This window comes from Cebus imitator, unplaced genomic scaffold (assembly GCF_001604975.1).
Source record: "Cebus imitator isolate Cc_AM_T3 unplaced genomic scaffold, Cebus_imitator-1.0 Scaffold3, whole genome shotgun sequence".
Classification (NCBI taxonomy): Eukaryota; Metazoa; Chordata; class Mammalia; order Primates; family Cebidae; genus Cebus; species Cebus imitator.
The window spans coordinates 7911589-7933673 of NW_016107318.1; the positions used below are offsets into that span (position 1 = coordinate 7911589).

Sequence of the window (22085 nt, forward strand, 5' to 3'; positions counted from 1 at the left end):
TTCACTATGGATTTATACCGAGCCTAGTAAGCCATAGAACCTCAGTCTTGAACTTAATCTAAGGTTGTTCTTAGGTGACAATGCCTCTCTGGTCTCCTGTTAGAAACAAATGCAAAGCTGTTATAGGAGAGTCCATTCATCTTAGGGCATTGGAAACCTCTGCAAATACTTTGCTAAGGACAATGACTAACAGACAATCAAAGTCAATCAAAGATATCTAAGAAAGCATGGCAACATAATGCTCAAAAACAAGAATCAGAAGCATATCCATCCTGACTGCAGATAGTAGAATTACCAGATATGGTTTACCAAATAACAGTGATTACAACATTTGAAGGAAAACAGAGAAGATGGAGGGTGAGGACAGCAATTAGGATACATGTCCAAAGAATAGGAAACTTTCAAAAGAGACATAGCAGATTTAAATAAAAGGAAAACTCCATAAATTAAAAAAGAAAAAAAATACTATTTTCATTTCTTCTCTCCCCAAATATATTGGAGAAAAAAACTTTTAATGATTAAGTTGTATTTTCATTTCAAATTCACATCTGTGATTTCAACCTGAAAATAAAAGTACTCCTAAAAAGACAACTTAACAAAAATGGTTAATACTTCATGTTGCACATTTGAATTTTTAGAGAACTAAGCAAATTATTAAGATGTTATGCTTGCTAAGTTAAATCCTCCTTTTTCCCAAATGCTAGTCATTCTTGCTAAACACTTCCTTATTTCAGATTCCTGATATTTTAGAGACTAATAGAAAATAACTAAATTGAGTCTGCTTAGTAATTCTTGAACATACATAGAATCATGGTTCAGTGCAAAATATAGTTAGCACTGGATACCTGTTATTGCTTGATTCCTTTCTGAAACAAACTTATTAGGAGTCTCTGCTATGATGACGGTATATTTTGTGCACTTCTTGGAATAAATAATGTACAGGAATCATTCAAATGCATATTCAGTGGGAAGCCATCTGGCTTCATGTGAATTTATGAATATTTTAGCTTGCTCAGCTAGTCAAAAGTAAAATCTGGCACTAGGGATTATCATGTAGATTTGTGACAGTATTACAGAAAAAAAAAAAAAGCTTCTGTAAATCAATGACTGACATATCTACTAAAGTATAGTTTCTTCTTGGATTCAGTACATTTAAAATATGTACAATATTGCATGATTAGTTTGGAAGTCATAATTCAACTTGAATTAAAACATAACAATGTATCATTAAAATAGTTACATATAGAAATTGAATCTTGGAATTGAGTTGGACTTTATAATGTTATTGTGGTGGACACTGTGATGGGACCCATATCACTTCTTCAGTGAAGGGCTTGTTACCTCAGCTACTGGGAGTGCTGTCAGTAAACAGCTTTCATTGGTCAGCCCCTTTCACAGATTGTCTCATTCATAAAGAGATATCTTGTCCATTGTATACTTTATCAACTGGGCAACTGAGAAAAGATGATTGATGTGCGGTATAAATCCTGGCCAATCAGGTTCAACTTGGGAAATACTGAAGTGCTATTCTAGTAACCAGAGCTCCTCTTGGGATTAGCCAATTAAGGCTGTCTTTGAGACTGCATCTCGGCTTCACTGTCTTCTGCTCTGTTTTGCTCTCTCCCCTTCCTTGTACAAGTATTAATGCCACAGACCAGCCTTAAAAACATTGCGCATTCTAAAGTACATATCAGATTCTGGTTTTCAGGAAACCTGACCCACAGTCATTATCTAATGCTGTTACTAGTGGACAGTGAACCAGTTCTTGGCATTTTCAACAAATAATTGGACAAATGCACAAGGCGAGGAAAGAATGAAGAAATGTATTCAAAATGAAAGTACACTCTGCAATGTGGGAGTGGGCCCAAGCATAGGGGCTCAAGGATGCCATTACAGAATTTTTTGGGGTTTAAATTGGTGAAGGGTTTCCATTGGTTACTTGGTGTATGGTCTTTATAAATGGAGAGAATGAATTAAAGTTACAAAGTCATTTACTCTGCATACGCCCTATGGAAAGGATATTTCCTGTCATAGCTTAAGTGTGAATCTGCCTTATGTTCCCTGCCTCCAGACCCTATTTTCCTGCCTCAATCCTACCTCTTATCTAAAATAAGAACTTCTTAAGAAAACTCTTGCTAAATTGTCTTTTGGACTTTTTACTTAAGCCTATTAGCTCATATGAAAATGTACTCAATTATTGGACAAAGTTCTTTATAATGTTGTATATAAAGTTTCTTTTTGTAGCATCTGGAACAATATAAAATCAACTTGATAATCCTACTGGTTTTCTCATTAATGAATTAAATTCTGACCTATGTTCACAATTTATGGATTCATATTTTAACAATTTGAGTTATAGTTTGATGAGAAATACAGATTTGAGAATTGATAACACATAGATGCTATGAGAATGGATTCCAAAGGAGTGAATGTGGATAAAGAAATTAAAACACAAATATCTGTGAGCTTCTAATGATATGAAATGAGGAAGATGAGGAGAAATCAGTTAAAGAGACTTGAAAAGAGTGACCAATAAGTTAGAAAAAGAACCAGTAATGGGGAATTCCTTGAATCCAGGTAAAGAATGCAAGTCAAAGAAGAAGTAATCAATTGAGATAAATGCTGTTTAAAGGGCAAGAAGATGAGGGCAAGAATGACCACAGTTTAGCAAAATTGAGAGTGCTATAAATCTTCAGAAGAACAACTTTAATGGAGTAGTGGTGACGAAGAGGGGTACTAAAAGCCCGAATTGGGTTGAAGAGTGAATAGGAAGATGGGAACTGAAGAATGGAAGAATAGACACCGTATTCTAAAAATTTTAGTGTAAAGCAAGGAAAGAAAGATAGTCATACCTGAAAGAAGTGTAATCAAGAGGTTTTTTTTGATTGGAAAGATCACAGAGTATTTGTGTACTGATGAGAATAATTCGTTAAAGATGGGAAACTAATGACACAAGAGAAAGAAGAGATAAATGCTACATGTCTATCATATAGACAATGTGTGCATATATCATAAGGGGATGGAAGAAATTGGTCTGAGAAAGAGAAAAAAGCTAGGGATAATTTTGGCTCATAAAAAAATAGCTAGTGAAGAAATTCCTGGTGATGAGGAACCAACGGACTTCTAAGAACAATTATTACCTAATGCTGTGTTTTCATTCCTCTTATATGTACACTTCTGTTTCCTTCCAGCACCTTCCTCCACAGCTCCAATGATTCAGAGAAATTTGCTACACATAAAATGTGTGTGAAAGGGCTTTCTCTAGAGGGATACAGTAATGTCATAAATCTGGGAGCAAGTTTGAGACTCACATAGTGAAAAATAGGTGCTCACCTCATAGAATTGTGAGAAAATCACATGCAAGCCCAAACAGAACTAACTTACCAGAAATGGAAGCTTACAACCCAAAGAAATTATGAAGACATGTGATCTCCAGAAATTTCACAGATACTTGAGAGAAGTTTTTGAAATCTGCGGGGTTTAGAATAGAGGTTCAACTAATGTTTCCTACATCTAAAGGGAAAGCAAAATTCTAGCTGATATCTGATTGCACATAGCAAATATGTAAAAGGTAAAAAACAACAATGTGGGTGGTAAAGAGATTGCAGACTATCACCAGGCAAAATTTCATGGAGAAAATAAAATGTAGAATGTTAGAAAGTAGTATGAATCTTTGTCCTAAAAGGTCATCTTCAGAGGAGCAAAATGGGATACAAAAACAGTACCAAATTAGTGAAACAGGTCGAGATGGCCACAGTATTCCTTTTCCTTTCAATGTCTCATATACTTCAATGCCAATCTTTTAAAATCTATCCTTTGCAGACTTTCTGCAACTTCGCCTTCATGTGCATTTACAAAAGTCAGATCATTATTATTACTGCATTCAATAAGCTGTTGTGGGATGTAAAAAGAAAAAAAAAACTATTGCATTAGTCTAGAAAACAGTGGTAGCTCAGTAAGTTGAAAGAGGTGGATGGATTTTGGTTGTGTTTTTGATATACAAACTTCAGTTGTTGAAAAATAGGATGAAGAGAATGAGGGGGAAGCACTGAGGAGTCTTGGAAAATTTCTTGTTTTTGCCAATTTGGTGAATGGCTATGTCATTTATCTAGATGAAAAATATTCTCTTAGTAGATAGAGAGATCAGAGCTCTCCAAATGGAGAGGTCTATTCAATTTTTTCCAGTAAGGGAGAGATATGAAGCAGGAAGGTAAACATCTGAATCTAGAATTCAGTGTTGGGTATGTTATGATGGCTAGAACAACTTTGGTTTCATTGTAGATGAAACTAGACTGATTATATCCTGATGAAATAATATGGCTAACAGAAGTATTGTTTTTATTTTTATTTATTTTTATGTTATGGAAAATTGCAGCGTGACTGTAGTCTGGAGACACATAATCGAAGACACAAGAAATATAGCCGATTTTGTTAATTGCTTCTTCTCACTGAACTCATGGTACATATTTCTTTTGTATTTAACCATCAGATGTTGCAACAAGTAAAAAAGAATTACTCTAAAACTTTCTCCTTCCTTCCTCATAGGCTAGCTTCCAGAGACAGCTGTTGATTGGACTGGATAATGCTTAATTAGAAGCTCTATCAATTTTAATCAGTTATAATGAGTGATGATCTTTCTTATTCAATTTCATTAAAGATTGATCCTAGTGAATTTTTAATTTATGACGTCAGTGTGCCTGTACATTTAAAATCTGCACTTGGGCCACTTGTTATAATCATAATTATTTCTTTGTGTAGTCCAAGTTCTCTAGTTCTAGAAATATTTGAAACTTCTCTAAAGAACAGCATATTGATGGACATAATTTACTTTCTCAAATCCCAAGGCTAAAAATAATAGGAAAGAACCCACTCACGTAAAACTTCATTAACCAGTGCAACATTTCTAAACCTACAAACGAAACGAACACTTACTTGATTTTGACATAGTTGTATTTTAAAAGATTTTTCGCCTCAAGATGTAAATGCTTTAATTCTATTCTGGGCAATGTGACACTCTCCTACAAGGAAGTGGTAAATTAAAACTCACTTGAACCATCTGAATGTGCTGCAGAGAGAAAAGAGTGGATACTGATAAGAAAAGAAATTTAAAAAAATCATTCACATGTGCAGATTACTTAGCCACGATGTGTTGGTTGTAACGAAGATTTTAAAAAGCATTTAAGGAGGCTGGGGATTCAGTAACACATCATAAGCATATCAGTAACACATCATAAGCCAGTGGCCAAAGAATATAGACATTTTAGTTTAGATTGTTTCAGAAATGCACTGAAGCACAATTGAAGGAGTATAATTCTGTCACAGATAGCTAGTAAATGACACTAGCAGATGGATTGCCCTAGTCTACAGCAATCAGAAATGAATTGCTCTGTCTGAATGGTTGAAATTTATTTGTGCGATGGCTAAGAGATCCCTGCAGCCAGAGGCTTCAAAAAGATAGACTATTTGTCCAAGCAGCCCAAAATAACATATTAACTCTGTTAGTTTCAATCAGTTACTTGTATGAACAATAACGCTCTTGGGATGAACATCTTTAGACATAAGTGTCAATCACCAAGCTGCTTTGCAGTTAGTTGATAATAGTGACTCATTCACAGGCATTCTTCCCTCTACACCCCCAATCCCCCAAAGCTGCTGATATTCCTACTTCCAATACAGTATGAAAATCAGCAGCTTTTATTATTCCATTTCCCCAAATATTAGCCTGACCCAAAGCTGTCATCCACTAAACTACAGCCAAATTGGCAAGTTTGAATGACGTGGCAAGTTCGGTTTGTTGTGGCTCATGTAGACAGCTCTTCCAGGGACAGAACTGGTATTTTTCAATCAACTGGTATAACTAGCCTTTCATTATGTATAAAAAAAACCTAAGCAGAAGTTCCTGTATATACAGATAAACGGGAGCATTAAGAACACTATTATGTTACAGAATTTGGCACACTAGAATTAGAAGAAGGGAAATATGACAAAGTTCAATGCAAGAAATGTTAATAATACAATTTTACTAAGTTTTAGAAGTTGTGTTCCTTAACCTCAATAGTCTTTGTTTAAACAAAATTTTAGAGGCACAGAAGACTCAAGTTAACTAAGTAGATAATGGTTATTATTTTTCTTGCACTTAACAAATTTAAAAGGTCTTTAACAATTTAGTTCTTAACACAGATGAAGCTTGATTTAGATGAACAAGAAAAAGAGTATCTGAAATCCTTCAGCTGGTTTTAGCTACTAATGACAGTTTTCACTTCTCTCCATTGTAATTCTGCTAGGCTATATTGAGGTGCCTTAATCCTGAGCCTCTAAAGTGCTCAAGTCCAGATGGCCTCATGGACCATGTAAACGGAAACTCTGATTTTGTGTAGTTTACTTAAAAGCTGTATGTGACAGCAGGCGGCTATGATTTTGGCTTTATTGCTAAATTTGGTAACCTTAACACTAGTACTGTGTAGCTACAGAAGATGACTAGATCATCACAGGTTGTGGGAATTAATTCTGGATTCATGTCATCAAACTTTTGAACAATTTTAGAGTATCATTTGGATTTTTAAAGCTTTATTTCAACCGAGTACACACTGATACATATCCTTTATTTCTGTTTTGCTTAGAGAATAAATGCCTAAGGCAAAAGATTATTACTGTTGAATTTTTCTCATGCCCTTGTTGTTAGTAATTAACTCATCAAAAGTTTATGGATTATAGTTACAAACAATAGCAGGCTTTTACACACCTGAGTATATGTTAAGTGTCAAGATTTTATAAAAATGAAAATTATAAAGGGAGACAAAATGTTTAATTTCAAACTTATATATGCAGGTCTTATTTTTTTATTGCTGATAAAATTCAGATAAAAACTAATCTTTATTGGCAGACTAAATGAAAAGCCTGAAAAATGAAGATTGTCACAAAATTTAGTCACTTCTTATCAAAATACACTTCTCCCCTATCATCATGTATACTATATTCAGGGATTAAATTTAAGAGTGACTTACTTTTTTTTTGCCTAGGTCCTTTTATTAAAACACACACTTAGGTTAGAATCATTTCCTAATTCATCTTTTTTTCTCCACATTTCAACATGCCAGAAAATGGAATATGCCTTACAAATGTTAGTATAATAGCTATTAGCCTGGCAGTAATAGTCACAGAGTTGTTACCTGCTCACATGTGAACTTGGTCATATCTGTGTTTATGACTGTCACTTCAGTTGAATAAGGTACACTATTTGTGGTACATTTCTACACACCAAGCAATACATCTCAAAGCAAGAGACATTCATAAGTTCTTTGAGCAAAACCACTTCAAAGCAACTAGAATCCATGCATTGTGCAGGATTATGATTAAAATTCAGATTAAGCAAAACACAGTATTGAGCAATTAATAATCGTAACATCCTCCGAAAGATCTATAAGTAAATGTTAAACAACAGCTACCATATAGTTTCTCCAAAAAGAACCTTGAAAAAGAAAAAGAAAATAAACACAAAAATGCCATAATTGAGGACTTCAGACAGGTCGCTTCTGGTTTACCAAATAATAATTTTCATATTAATGTGTTAATTTTCATATTAACATCAATATGTCAGAAATCTTTCTGACTTTGAATAGAATCACAGGTCCTACGTTCAAAGGACCTGCGATTAAAATAAAGCAAAAGCAAAACTGAGTTTTGTCAAATAGAAGGGTATCAAAACTTGCAGGAGTGCGGGCTTGGTAAAAAAATAATTCAGACAGTAGTTTTAGAGCACTCAGGAAATGCAGCCTTACCAGCAGCTCTGAAAGCACAGAAGATGGTACTAGATGGACATATGCATATCGTTAACTCTGAGTTGAAAGTGCTGCAGGACAACTTCAATGTGAAGCTGTAGAAATGTTTTGATGATATCTCAATATTTCACCTTTTTATTATTTTATATGTATATGCAAGAGGGTTAAATAAAATATTTAAAACATCTAAAAGAGATCTCAAATAAATATGAAAATATCAAGTAACAAAGAAAGTACTGTATCATATTTTATTGTGTTTTTCTTAATGGAACATAAAATAATGTGATTCTTTTAACTGGTGGCACTTCAGATTTGGTAAAACTAAAATTTTGAACATTTAATGAATGACAAACACATAACATCCTCTGAAAAATCTGCAAGTAAATCAATTATTTATATACAATAGCTACCATATATTTGTATCTTCTCCTTGGGAAAAACCTTGGGGAAAAAAAAAAAAAAAACATGCACACAAAGTATCATAACTGAAGGTATAAACCAGTTACTTCTAGTTTGGCAATTTTTATACTGACATGTTAACATACAAATAAAAGTAGCACAGACTAGTTATTTCATTTAAAAAAAACACGCTGACAAATCTTTATTACACTTTAGTATGAAGACTTTTCACTTATGTGCTTATACCAATATAGAAACACATAACTTGAGATTTCAGCCAATTTTTTATTTTCTTGAAAGTGTTTATCGTCTGTGCATTATCTCAGTTTTTCCATTTTTCTGCCTGCCTCTTTATGTCTGCATTTGGGCCAATTATTTGCTTCTCAGCAACACCAGCGTGTGGACAAAAAATAAGATGAAAAGTAAAGTCAGTTAATTTGGTAATTTAAATTTTGTTAGAAGCACTGATAGGAGATAATGAAAGTGATGTCCATAGTGAAATTATATGATTACTGATGAATCTCAATGATTACTACCACTTTCCCCACAGATAAACTGAGTTTTGTGTGCATTTGTGTGTGTTTTGCTATGGAATGGAACATACGGGAAAATTTTAAAGATACACAAACACATGTTCAAGGGTATCATACATGTGTACTTTTAGTTTCATTTTGATAAAATCAATGAGATACAAATTTTATCATCAATTTCAGAGGTCTTTGTATCTAGCTATTTATCGACTAAAATAATCACAATATATTCGGCACTGAGTGAATTTGTCAGCTATGGATTTGTTTCTGAATAAGCATTTTTTCCGTATTCCTACAGTACTCTGAAGACCCTATAGTATGAATTTTTATTAGTCAAAATAGAATTACAGTTGAGGAGAGAATTGCCAATGAATACTTACAACTTTATTGGATCAAAAGCCTCAAAAAAGATGGAAAAATTCTCCAAAGGTATGCTTAGAAAATTACCTTTTAAACTAATTATGTGAAAAAACAATGCTCCATAAATCCATCATTATTAAAAACTAAAACAATGATATACATCCAAAAAAGTATCACTTTTCTCAACTTAGTCTTGAAATAGTCTTCATCAAATATGATTTATATATACTTTTGTGCTATTAACATTATCTACAGCAATTATGTTAAGACAATTTTTATTAATTAAGTTCAGTGAAACAAACAGCCTACAGAAAATACCTATCTCTGGAATGTAACTCAAAAAGGCAAAGTGTACAATGTTTTAAATATCTCTAAATCAAACTGCTTTTTAAACTGACTTCTAGAAAAATTTGCTCCCTGTAAGTTATCATATCCTCTACATCTTTGTAGATAAGCATTTCTTCAATGGACAACAGCCTATAACTATTCAGGCTGAATGCTGACTTGTTCTTAACAGCATTTAACATCCTTAGGGATGTTGTAACTGAATCACTCAAAGAAGAACAAACTGGGAAAATGCGTGCAGTCCACAAACTCAGACACGTCTTATTACCAGAGAACAGTTCCTCTGTAACTTTAAGATTCCAAACATCTAAGCATGACAGAAAACAGACTCCAAAGAATTGAAGTAACTTTATATCTGACAATGTTTTCACACTCTTTTTCAAGTTGTCTTGCACTCCAAATGCCATGGTGGAATACTTTAAGCATCTATTCATCTTCAAGCTTAAGGAACACACAAAAGAATATGCAGGCAGCGGAGCTTTTGTTATGACGTGGGAACCACTAATAATGCAGTTCTCCCCAACTGAAACATCAGGCCCCAATCTAGAATACTCCACAACTGAGCCAGGTGCCACAGAACATGTTGAATCCAGTATGCTTTGAATGATACAGGATGTTTTGCCAGAGCATTCTGGTGTATCTGGAAAGATACTAAAAGTTATGGACTGTAAGCCGAGCTCTGACTTTAAACTGTTATCGGAGGTAAAGTAAAACAAATATTCTTCAGTTGTTCCAATGTGATAAAATTTGGAGTTATTAAGAACAACAACATTTAGTGATGTTCCTTTAAGAAGATGAAATATTCTCTGCCTCATTTCTACCAACTCTGACCCTTCTTTAATGACATTTGATGTGTTTCTGGTGTACTCCACAGTTGCTCCAGGTCCCAAAGCCTGTAGAAAGTCACCATAGGCATCTATTTCACAGCTCAGTGTGCCTATTTTTTCATAAAAACCAAGTAATATTTTTGCTGATTTATGATCCATATAAAATAGGCTATCTGTATAGACATAGTCAGAGTCTAATTTAAGATCAGCAGTGTCACCCCCAGCAAAGTCCTGTTGACAAAAATGTCCAGATCTACACACAGCATTAAATTGATACATCTTTTCTATGCTGGGCTTATGAAGGAAACGATGACAAGATCTGTATTCAAGGTCTCTATGTTCTAAATCATCAAAAGGCTCTAAGACAAATACTCCATGTGTGGTACCTATCATCAAACTAGAAGGATGAGCTAAAGCAGTAAAGCCAGGTTTGTCAAATCTGATAAACTCAAATTCTCCAATACTATACAGTTCAATATCATCTGCACAGGTAACCAGAATTCCAGGATTCATATGTGAGGGGAAATCAATGTACATGGCTAGTTTTAATTCTAGCATCTGATAAATAGGGTTACCAAGAGGTAAAGCAGTGAAAATTTTTCCCAGAGCACTTGCATTTGGAAGTCGTTGACTGTAGCCACCTATAAAATTAAAACATAATAACCATTTAAAAACTGTGGTATTGTTTATAAATTTTGAAACCCCAGGGGCATCAGTTACAAATCAAAATATCTCTAAAGATATTTAATATACACCATGTGTTAGTGTAAATCAGGAAAGAATAATGAACTCTAGATTAAAAGTTCAAAGAGAAATTCTCTTGTTGCCATTTGATATGACACAATTTTAAAAACTCTAGGTCAGGAAAAAAATTTAAGTATACTGCAGAGCCAATGAAATGTTTTGAATTAAATGTATAACAAATAAAAAGGACAGCGGCCAAAACATGATGTTGTACCTACATTTTTTTTTTTTTTTCTGAGACCGAGTCTCACTCTGTCACCTAGGCTGGAGTCCAGTGGCACAATCTCGGCTCACTGCAACCTCCACCTCCTGGGTTCAAGTGAGTCTCCTGAGTAACTGAGATTACAGGTACCCACCACCACACCTGGCTAATTTTTGTATTTTTAGTAGAGACGAGGTTTCACCATGTTGGCCAGGCTGGTCTTGAACTCCTGACCTCAGGTGATGCACCTGCCTGGGCCTCCCAAAGGGCTGGGATTACAAGTGTAAGCCACTGTGCCCAGCCTGTATCTATTTAAACAACAAATGTCAATCCTGTTTAGGCTTCTAATTAAGAATCCACTTCACAGAAAATAAAAGTTATAGAAAACTAATATATTACAGTCATTTGCTTCTTTATAACATTTTGCTTAATGATGGACAGAACATACAATGGTTGTCCCATAAGATTATAACAGAGCTGAAAAATTCCTATCACCTAGTGATGTTGTAGCCACTGTAATGTCCTAGCACAATGCACTACTCAAGTGTTTGTGGTAATGCTGGTATAAACAAACCTACTGTGCTGCCAGTTTACTAAAGTATAGCATATATAATTATGGATTGTACCCAATACTTGGTAATAAATGACTATGTTACTGGTTTATGTATTTACTATTATATACTTCTGATTGTTATTTTAGAATAAATTCATATGATACATATAAAAAAAAAAAAAACCTTAGCATAAAATGGCCTCAGGCAGGTCCTTCTGGAAATATTCCAGAAGAAGGCATTGTTATCATAGGAGATGACAGCTCCTGAACTCTAATAGGGCAATAGAGGTAGAAGACAGTGATACTGATGATTCTGACCCAGTGTCAGCCTAGGCTAATGTGTTTGTGTCTTCCTTTCTAACCAAAGTTTTAAAAAGTGAAAATAAAAACAACAAAATAAACCCTAATGACATAAAGAAGATATTTTTGTTCAGCTGTATAGTGTTTGTGTGTTAAGCTAAGTGTTATTATAATAGAGTCAAAAAGTTAAAAAAAAATTAAAAAGTTTATAAAGTAAAAATGTTATAGTAAGTTAAGATTAATTTATTACTGAAGATGAATAATATATGCAAAGTACTTGGCACATGGTACATTGTTCAACAAAAGAGAGCTAATAACTTTCTATTTTTTTCTTTTTCCAAAGACCAGCCAATAGTAAAATTTAGCACTAAGAATTATCTATTTCCAAAAAATAAAAACAATTATCTAACTATGCATTTCCTGATATCTAACTTAATTTTTACTAAACTGATAATAATAATAGTTCTCATAAACAAAATTGTCAATGTGATCTTTTTACGAATTTTTGGTCTTAAAACCAGAACTTGGATGCTCTACTTTGACATCACCTTTAAAAAGAATCATTGTTTTATATGTAAATCATTAAGAGTTAGAAAGTGCCTTGGAAGCCATGTAGATGAATGATTCTAAAACACCTGTCCCTGGACTGGTGTCAATTCATGACAGTTTTCGTTAGTCCCTTAACATATAGAGAAAAATAACAAAGGTTTTCATGTAACCAAAATTTCATACGACTAAATGTATTCAATTTAAAAGGCTATCTTTATTCTGAGACTATGTCCTTCCTAGTTTTCTGTTTTAAAATGTCTTCTACTGGCCGGGCGCGGTGGCTCAAGCCTGTAATCCCAGCACTTTGGGAGGCCGAGGCGGGTGGATCACGAGGTCAAGAGATCGAGACCGTCCTGGTCAACATGGTGGAACCCCGTCTCTACTAAAAATACAAAAAAAAAAAAAAATTAGCTGGGCATGGTGGTGCGTGCCTGTAATCCCAGCTACTCAGGAGGCTGAGGCAGGAGAATTGCCTGAACTCAGGAGGCGGAGGTTGCGGTGAGTTGAGATCGCGCCATTGCACTCCAGCCTGGGTAATAAGAGCAAAACAACAACAATAAAAAAATAAAATAAAATAAAATAAAATGTCTTCTACTGTGTGATTTTTCCCATATATATTTACTTGTCCACTCCTTATCTTGTCACATTTCCCTTTTATTTTTAAACATTGTGGCCTTTGGCTACCAATAATCACACAAAAATGCAAGATAGAAAGTACCAGAAAAAGTCAAGTAATGATAGTGTTAAACCAGCCTTCTCCCAAAGCAAGAATCTCCACTAAGGGAGGAAGAGCGTTCAGAAAAATAGCTAACACATGCTAGGCTTAATACCAATGATGGGTTGATAGGCGCAGCAAACAACCATGACACACGTTTACCTATGCAACAAAGCTGCACACATATCCCAGAACTTAAAATTAAAATTAAAATTAAAATTAAAAGAAAAATCCCCACTAAAGCATTCCTGAAAACTATTCATATTTGAATGGGTCCTGTGTTAGGGAAATAATTTTCTGTGCATACAAAAACAAAACAATATTCATAAAAAGTTGATGATATATGTGATCTACTATTTTAAGGGTAAAATTTGTGAAAATCACTATACTACTTACAACCTACAAAAATCATGAAAATCAGGAAATATTTGTTTTCAAAGCAGAATAACTTCAAAGATTTTTTTAAAAAATAGAAGCAAAGTATTTGCAAGAAAGAAAAAAGTCTCTAAAGTATTAAAGGTGTAAAACTCAAAAGAAAATGTAAATTAGTAAATTATAACTTTACCAGAGTGAATTAATAGGATGGTAAAAGAATTCCATTTATCTCCATATAGCTTTTCCAAACATTGAAGGGCACAAAGTGTTGATCCTCCATTTCCTTAAAAATAAAGTTAAAAAGCACAATTTATTTCATAGAAACCTACTAAAAGTGTCATGACGGTAAATTTAGGTGTCATATAACTTTAAAGATTTGGCTTTCAGCAATAATTAGACAGATACCAAAGGTATTGCCAATAGAACAAAATTAAAATCATCTCATAGTAAACAACCAATCAATAAATTAGCAATGAAACCCAGACAGCAACCCTCAGTAATAAATGATGAGGTAATATTCTCCTGAAAATAGTAATTATAAGAAAGAATAAATTACAAAATCTGCAACACCAGAAGACTGATAAGTATAAACATTCAGAGTTACAAATCACAAAGCCCATTTAAATAATTCTCCCAAATGACACAATCAAAAACACAAGTTAGAGTTCCTTTTGAAAAAAGATTTTTAGAACTTGGATTACAAAATATATATATATATATTAAATATAACTACCACATTAGTTATCCTAGGGCAGTTACTTAACTCTAGGTACCTCAGATTCTCATCTACGGAAATAATAAGAGTACTGACCTCATAGTTGCAAGGATAAAATAAAAATAACATTCGATAATTAGAATAACACTAATGTCATATGCAGATATCCTATCTCTGGTATCAAGGTGCCTCAACTTTTAGTAGAAAGCACCTTGAAGCACATAGAAAATAGCCTTCAGAAAAAGAGCATTTATTTCTATTTGTAACAGAAGGCCAAAGGGCAAAGTTGAACTAAACTAGGGTTTTCAAATATATGTTTAATGATATTTAAACCATGTGACAGTGTTATTTTGCATTCTGCATTATATCTCCAAAAGGCCAGGAGTATTTTTCCCCCATTTGCTTTCTTCGTGTAAACTGCTGGAAAAACTGTGGAGCTGGGAGGATTTTAAGGGCTCCACTGATAAGGTCCAAAAGAATATTCCTACCTGAGTAGTGTAAATTGCATTAAAACTAAAAAAAATTATCTTTTAAGTAACATTCTAGAAGTTTTTCAAGGTAAGTCATAATGGGTAAGAAGAGTTGATATGCCCTGTTCTACAAATTTTAAAGTATGTAAAGTTGTAGGTAGAGATATGCAGCTTGTAAACTGTAAGCCACAGAAAAGCTTTTCTTCAATGATTATTCTGCTTAGGGCATATATTATAAACCTGACCATAAATCGCGTACCAATTTTGGCTCCAGCAGGATCTACAAAAACGTGATATTGAACTCCAAGGGGTAACTCCTTTCTTTTCAGCTTTTCGGACAGCTGTTGATTGTAAGCAAGTTCCTGTTTTTCATCAGCTGCTGTTATTGCAACTATGTCCCAGAATTCTCCAGGTGCTACCACTTTGCCTATTTGGAAAAAGCAAGGAAATAAGGACAAAAATTATCAGAATTTTCTAGCTGTCACAGGTTTGCCTATTTAGAAAGACGAAAAAGAAGGTAACATTTATTATCATCTTCCAAATGTATCTTTGGCTTTTGAGAGCTAGGGAATAATTAGTGGTACATTAGTATAAATCAAAATGGTTATAATAAGGACTGCTCACAAGTTCTTTTCTTTTTTTCACTCTCTTTTGATCATTCCCTCCTTTTATGGTCTACAATCCCATTTATAAATTCTGAAAGACATAATTTTTCTTGATTAAGAGAGCTAATTTCATTTGCCAAAGACTATTACCAGTTTTGCAAATCAATTTTTATATATCAGGGCCATTTAGTGTTAGGTGATTAAGAAAGACACAACCCAAAGATCCATTCCATCAATGCTGCTATTTATAAATGTAGGTACTTTATTTTCTATTACTTTAAGATGAACCATGCAAACTTACATAGGCTGTTAGAATATAATATAAAATTCTGAGAAGGTCCCAACTCTCTAATGACCTCTTTAAAAGACAGTCTGCACTTTTGGTAGACGGTTGGAATCTCTTTATTGATAAACAAAATGATTAAGTGTTTTAATTAGTTAACAAACAGAACTTGTCAGCTAGAATCTAATAGTCGTGAACATTTTACTGTTTTCCAAGTATTAGTCCCAGTATTTGTTAGTCACTGCATCAAAAGTCTAATCACTTTTATTAGACAGTTGTACAGGGATTAAGTGGCATAGCCAATTTTCTGATGACAAATTTCTCCCTTTTAATTTTTAATCCATAATTCTTCCATGTTCTGTTCCTACCTCAACGAGTGCTTACATTACAGGAGTAGGTGAAGGTAATGTAAACCAGGAAGTAGACAGGGGTTTGGGATCTACTCATAAATGTCTAAATACTGTGCTTCAGATCTTTTAGATTTACTTAAAGTTAACTTTTGTTAACGAGCTAACCAATGCATAACTTCACTAGTCAGATTTTCTTTAGTCTTCTTCCTTCGCCCTTATTTAATATCCACACTACGAAGAATAAAGTAAGCAACAAGTATAATGTCAAGCAGGGACAGTGAGAAGAATAAAAAACTCAAAAGGATTATTAGCTAGCTACTTCTGAGCCAGTCACAGGCCTGCAGATGAGAAGCAGACGGGAAGTGACAGTCCAACAAAACTCCTGGCACGCAAAGCACCCTCCCTCTCCATTGCCCGGGAGAACTCAGGTTCCTTCTTTGGTACCTCTCAGCTCGGAAAACCTCCGCAATTTTCGCTGGGTGGCTTCTCTCAGCGATACTTCCGGAGGGTCCCGAGCAGCTGCCATAGCCCAACCTTCCCACAGCCCGCGCCGCAGAGCACGCATGCGCCCTGGGGTGCTCCTCGGTACGGTTGTTTCTGACCCGCCCCTTCCGTGCGTCGCTCACGTAACCACGCCCCTAGAGCGCCTTGGTCGGCACTCGGAAAACCTTGATGGGGTGAAGCTGGATCTTGTCGTGTTTCTCTAGCAATTATCTCAGGAGCGGATGGCCACCCAGCGATTTGTCTGACTGTGTTGGGCCTGGGCCGCTTGTTTCCAACTGTTAAGGGCTTGCAGCCCAGTAGACCCGGTGAGTGGTTCGGGTTGGGTAACAAAATTGTTAGAACCGACCCGCTGAGGAACAATCTAGCTTCCCAACTTTCATATCAAAGGCGATTCGTCCTAACTGGTGGTTTGTTTCAGCCGGGAGCAGCTCCCCAGGAGATCCTGATAGAAGATTTTCTCCATCTCTCCCCTTTTCCCCACCACCCCAGGTCATGTAGAGCCATCTGCCCCCAACCCTGGGTCATGATACCTATACAGTCTGACTATTTAAAATCTCTGTTCTTTTTAAGAACATTAAGTTTGTGGTTCCTAGAGAGTGAGCCACCACACCCCTCTGTTTATTCTTAGTAGGGTGCCCACGACAATCTCGCAGGTAGTGATTTTGGAAGTTGTATAAAACTCAATCCGCAACCAGGCTCGAAACATTTTTGGTATTTTGGTTTCTTTTCTGTCATTCTTTTGTATATGCAGATTAATCTAGAATGTTCAATAACATTCTAAGGAATAAGTCAGCCTTATTAGGTGTGTTTTTGGAAACTATGTAGAGGTGTTCTTGTTGTAGAACACCAAGTTTATTAGTTTTACAGATTGATCGCTTCATCTTTACACAGAGGAAAATGAATCAGAGAGAATAGTGACCGGTCAAGGTATCACAATTAGTAAGTAATAAAAGATTTAAGAAATATATTTCAATCCCAAACCCAGAACTTGTGCTATTTCACCATACCGTTTGGTTTTTTTGAGAATTGTGTTTATCAACGTCTTCATTAGGCATGTAGGCATTCAGGGCACCATAAACTCTTCTCATAAATTTACTTAGTTTTTCTTTTCAGATTTGTTATTCAATCCTGTTCTAGTAGTGGAAGCATTTGGGTAAAATGGCAGATTAGATTACTCTTTTATAGTTTTATCATTTAAAACTTTTTATTAATAAAAAAGTACCTTATTGAAGAACATTTAGAAAATACAGAGACTTGAGTGAGAGTAAGCAAAGGAGAAAGTAGCAAGAGAAGAGCAGAAAGGAACAAGGGGCCACAGAAAGAATTTTGGTTTTTACTCTTGAGGGAAACAAAGCCGTTGCAGGGTTATGAAGTGACTTGCCTTAGGTTTAAAGAGATCACTCAGAGATACGAGAATTTTGTGTGTGTGTGTGTGTGTGTGTACACATTTAGTTTTATTGTATACATTTTTTATGTGTGTACACATTTAGTTTTTTTGTGTACATGTATAATTTTTTTATTGTGTACACATACGATTTTTTTTGTGTGTACACATTTAGTTTTATTGTAACAAAGCACTTTTAACGTTTAAAACTGAGCATCATCTTTCCAGTGAAACAAAAAGAAAATTTAAAAATAAACAGGAACAAAATTACAATAGAGAATGTCAATTCCAAATAAGATCCTACAGGTTCTGCTGATTCTCCCATCGAGTGGCAGGGCTCAAGTCATCATTAGGAGAGAATTTATTTTAAAAGTGTCATCTTAAGCTGCAAGGATGTCTGTCAAATGTCACAATTAAACATGCCAAAAGAGAAGCCATGTTGTCAAAATGCCCACTTACCCACCCAAACATCTCAAACCCACCCTTTCCTGACCTTCTATAACACAGTTTTTTTAAGTTTTTTTTTCTTTTTTTTAAACAAGAAAAAGTAGACAGATACATGTTGGTAAATGCTAACTGTCCATATTCACATAGAGACACAGTGTACTCTCTGAGCCCAATATACAGAGAAAGGAGGAAAAAAGCTAGAATCCTATGCACTATTACACAGGGGCCTACCACCCTCCAGCTTCCAGCAGAGCGAAAGGAGCAGGTTTCTCTTTTTTCCCACAGAGCTCTGTGGTGGTGATTCCATACAGTTTTTGTTAAGACAGGAAGGGGTAAAATGAATTTCAAACAGAAAGGGGTAGAGACTCTTTTCCCATTGTATCCTGCTCAACATATTTCCCCCAAAATAAGTTGGGAACCATGGTGTAGAGAAAAGAAACCTCAAAAACAGGGTGACTGAGCACAAGAGGGAAGGGGAAAAAAAAAAAAAAAAAAGACTACAACTTGCTCCCAGGGACTGGAGAAAATTTAAAAAAAGGAAGGTTGGAATCCATCAGTGTTCTGTTAGTCATCTTCGCCTTCATCCTCCTCTCCTTCCTCCCCTTCATCATCATCTTCATCTTCTTCACCTTCATCCTCATCCCCTTCTTTGCAAACCCCAAAGGCTCATTCTCTGCCACGGGCTTTCAGCGAAGGTTCTTCCACCAGGACCAGTCCCCTGTGGGGGACCTCACAGCTGAGGACATCGAGAAGGCCCGGCAGGCCAAGGCTCGCCCAGAGAACAAGCAGCGCAAACAGATGCTCAGCGAGCATGCTCGGGAGCGGAAGGTGCCCGTGACAAGGATTGGGCGGCTGGCCAATTTCGTAGGTCTGGCCGTGGGTCTGGGTTTTGGGGCACTGGCAGAAGTTGCCAAGAAGAGCCTGCGCTCCGAGGACCCCTCAGGGAAGAAGACTGTGCTGGATTCCAGTCCCTTTCTGTCTGAGGCCAATGCTAAACGCATCGTATGCACGGAGCATCCAGGACAACGCCTTCATCAGCCCCCACCTGGCCAAGATCTTCGAGTGGGTGCGGCAGAGTGCGGACTTCATGCGATTGAAACAGATGATGAAAACTCTCAACCATGACCTGGGCCCCAACTGGCGGGACAAGCTGGAGTACTTTGAGGAGCGGCCCTTCGCCGCCACGTCCATTGGGCAGGTGCACCTGGCCTGCATGAAGAGCGGTCGAGAGGTGGCCATGAAGATCCAGTACCCTGGTGTGGCCCAGAGCATCAGCAGCAACGTCAACAACCTCATGGCCGTGCTGAACATGAGCAACATGCTTCCAGAAGGCCTGTTCCCCTAGCACCTGATCGATGTGCTAAGGCGGGAGCTGGGGCTGGAGTGTGACTACCAGTGGGAGGCTGCCTGCACCCGCAAGTTCAGGGAGCTACTGAAGGGCCACCCCTTCTTCTACGTGCCTGAGATCGTGGACGAGCTCTGCAGCCCACACGTGCTGACCACAGAACTGGTGTCCAGCTTCCCCTTGGACCAGGCCGAAGGGCTCAGCCAGGAGATTAGAAATGAGATCTGTTACAACATCCTGGTTCTGTGCTTGAGGGAGCTGTTCGAGTTCCACTTCATGCAGGCAGACCCCAACTGGTCCAGCTTCTTCTATGACCCCCAGCAGCACAAGGTGGCTCTTTTGGACTTTGGGGCAACACAGGAATATGACAGGTCCTTCACCGACCTCTACATTCAGATCATCAGGGCTGCTGCCGACAGGGACAGGGAGACTGTGCGGGCAAAATCCATAGAGATGAAGTTCCTCACCGGCTACGAAGTTAAGGTCATGGAAGACGCCCACTTGGATGCCATCCTCATCCAAGGGAGGCCTTCACCTCCGATAAGCCCTTTGATTTTGGCACCCAGAGCACCACCGAGAAGATCCACAACCTGATTCCCGTCATGTTGAGACACGGTCTTGTCCCCCCGCCTGAGGAGACCTCCTCCCTGCACAGGAAGATGGGGGGCTCCTTCCTCATTTGCTCTAAGCTAAAGGCCCGCTTCCCCTGCAAGGCCATATTCGAAGAGGCCTATAGCAACTAACCACAGGAGGCAAGCCCAGCAGTAGGGCTGGGGCCCAGGCCAGCTCCGAGGGTACTCTGTCCTTCAGACAGGCCAAAAACCAGTAGGGAGGTGGTGGTGATGCTCTGTTTAACTCCTTTGCCCAGTTAGAAGGGGTGGCTGGTTCTCCTGGGAGGCAGGGGCCACCTGGAGCCCTGGAGCCATGTGTTCCACAGTTCCCATCACTGAATGGTTGTAGGGTGAGAAGTACAGGAGTGAAGATGAAGCCCCCCCCCAAAAAAAATCGATTATAATGGGGGATGGCGGAAAGACAGAGGCAGGGAGACTTGTTTAGAGGCTACTGCAATAAAGCAGGTGAGAGTTGGTGAAAACTTGGCCAGGATGGTAGCAGGATGGTGAGAGGTTGGTCAGATTCTGGATATATTTTTTAAGACAAAAACAATAAAATGTACTGATGGAATTAATGGGTGTGGAGTTTAAGAGAAAAAGAGGAGTCAAAGATGACTGCCTTGGGATGGACTGGTCATCAATTGAGATGGGTGGGTTTCTGACTGAGGAAGGTTGGTGGGGTAATAGAGTCCAGAATTTGATTTTGGACACGTGAAATAAACAGACATATGTGTATGCAGTGAATATGTAATGGAAGTTTGTGTGTGTATGTGTCTATATGCATTATACATGTGAGTCCAGAATTCAGGAGAGAGGTCTGGGCTAGAGATGTAATTTTGAGAATTGTCAGCAAGTAGATAGAATTAATTTTAACGGTTGAACTAGGTGAGGTCCCAAGGGAATGAAGGTCAGCAGAGCCTATATGTTTGCGGTATGTACATTCTAATAAGGTGAAATAAACAAGGAAGAAGTAACCAAATAAAAAATCCAATGGTAACAACCATGAGGAGACAAACAGAGTGATGTGTCAGATTCTATCATATAGAATATTAAATAGAATATTTCTTGGCTCTGAGAAGGTATTATACAGAATATTAAATATAATATTTCTTGGATCTGGGAAGGATGACCATATAAATGGGATATTATTTTTTCTCAATGACTATATTATGCAATCAAAGTTTGCTGGAATAAATATACCATATTATCAGTCATGGCTTCTGTTCCCTACTTTTCTCAAATTTCCATTAAGATTTTTTTTTAAGTAAAAATAAAAAAAACACCATATATATGAGCGAGAGTAAATTTCCTTGGAAGTTGATTGTTGGGGGTAGAGAAAGTCTAGGGATTTTATTTAAGTTCATATTCAATATAATAAAATAGTATGATATGGTAATGTTTAACATCTTAAGCTACCAGAGTATTATTTTATTAGAGTATTTGCCACAGAGTTTTTCCAGATATTTACCAGAACATTGTTTTACCAGAGTAAATTATATCAGTCCAGCAAAGCTTTAAGCCCATTAATTCTGTACAAATCAAACACCCAGGAAATAATCTGTTTAGTTTTGGATTCCATATTTTTAAAAAGACATTGAACAAACTAAACTATAATAAATTGAAAAATTATATTCTGTGGAGGCATTTGGGCTTTACATTTCTTGGAGGAGAGTAGAGAGTATCTGAAGAGCTGC

The 22085-nt window shown here is 36.6% G+C and overlaps 4 protein-coding genes across 6 annotated transcripts in view; 2 read left to right on the forward strand and 2 right to left on the reverse strand.

The window, feature by feature from the left end:
- Nucleotides 1-15140, reverse strand: part of LOC108306626 (serine/threonine-protein kinase TNNI3K) — a 326709-nt gene extending 311569 nt beyond the window's left edge. The window contains exons 1-2 of the mRNA XM_017531750.2: nucleotides 15122-15140; nucleotides 13868-13960 (exon numbers count right to left, since the gene is read on the reverse strand). The gene's annotated coding sequence lies outside the window, so the exon portion shown is untranslated. The remainder of the gene's footprint in view (nucleotides 1-13867; nucleotides 13961-15121) is intronic.
- On the reverse strand, nucleotides 1008-16701 carry FPGT (fucose-1-phosphate guanylyltransferase). 3 transcript variants are annotated; one of them, XM_017531755.2, is made up of 4 exons: nucleotides 16545-16701; nucleotides 15122-15289; nucleotides 13868-13960; nucleotides 1291-10880 (listed from the first exon to the last, which is right to left on the reverse strand). In XM_017531755.2, the coding sequence occupies exons 1-4, from the start codon at nucleotides 16663-16665 to the stop codon at nucleotides 9439-9441; spliced, it is 1824 nt and encodes a 607-aa protein (XP_017387244.1). In that variant the 5' UTR covers nucleotides 16666-16701; the 3' UTR covers nucleotides 1291-9438. The 3 variants fall into 3 exon arrangements, with proteins under 3 accessions (XP_017387246.1, XP_017387244.1, XP_017387247.1); XM_017531758.1 differs by having other exon boundaries at nucleotides 9897-10063; XM_017531757.2 differs by lacking the exon at nucleotides 13868-13960 and having other exon boundaries at nucleotides 1008-10880.
- LOC108305842 (atypical kinase COQ8A, mitochondrial-like) lies at nucleotides 16664-20797 on the forward strand. Its single transcript, XM_037739273.1, is given in 4 exon segments — nucleotides 16664-16797; nucleotides 18903-19445; nucleotides 19447-20303; nucleotides 20306-20797. Coding segments are annotated over 4 exon segments (1752 nt in total). The 3' UTR covers nucleotides 20524-20797.
- LRRIQ3 (leucine rich repeats and IQ motif containing 3) overlaps nucleotides 16718-22085 on the forward strand; it is a 145359-nt gene continuing 139991 nt past the window's right edge. The window contains exon 1 of the mRNA XM_017531782.2: nucleotides 16718-16909. The gene's annotated coding sequence lies outside the window, so the exon portion shown is untranslated. The remainder of the gene's footprint in view (nucleotides 16910-22085) is intronic.

Excerpts from the sequence above, each read along its gene's own strand:
- FPGT (XM_017531755.2), bottom strand. The coding sequence starts at position 16,665 with ATGCGTGCTCTGCGGCGCGGGCTGTGGGAAGGTTGGGCTATGGCAGCT. Across the intron at positions 15,290-16,544 it reads GAGGTTTTCCGAGCTGAGAG|GCAAAGTGGTAGCACCTGGA; the intron begins GTACCAAAGAAG and ends TTTTCCAAATAG. Across the intron at positions 10,881-13,867 it reads CATCCTATTAATTCACTCTG|GTGGCTACAGTCAACGACTT; the intron begins GTAAAGTTATAA and ends TTAATTTTATAG.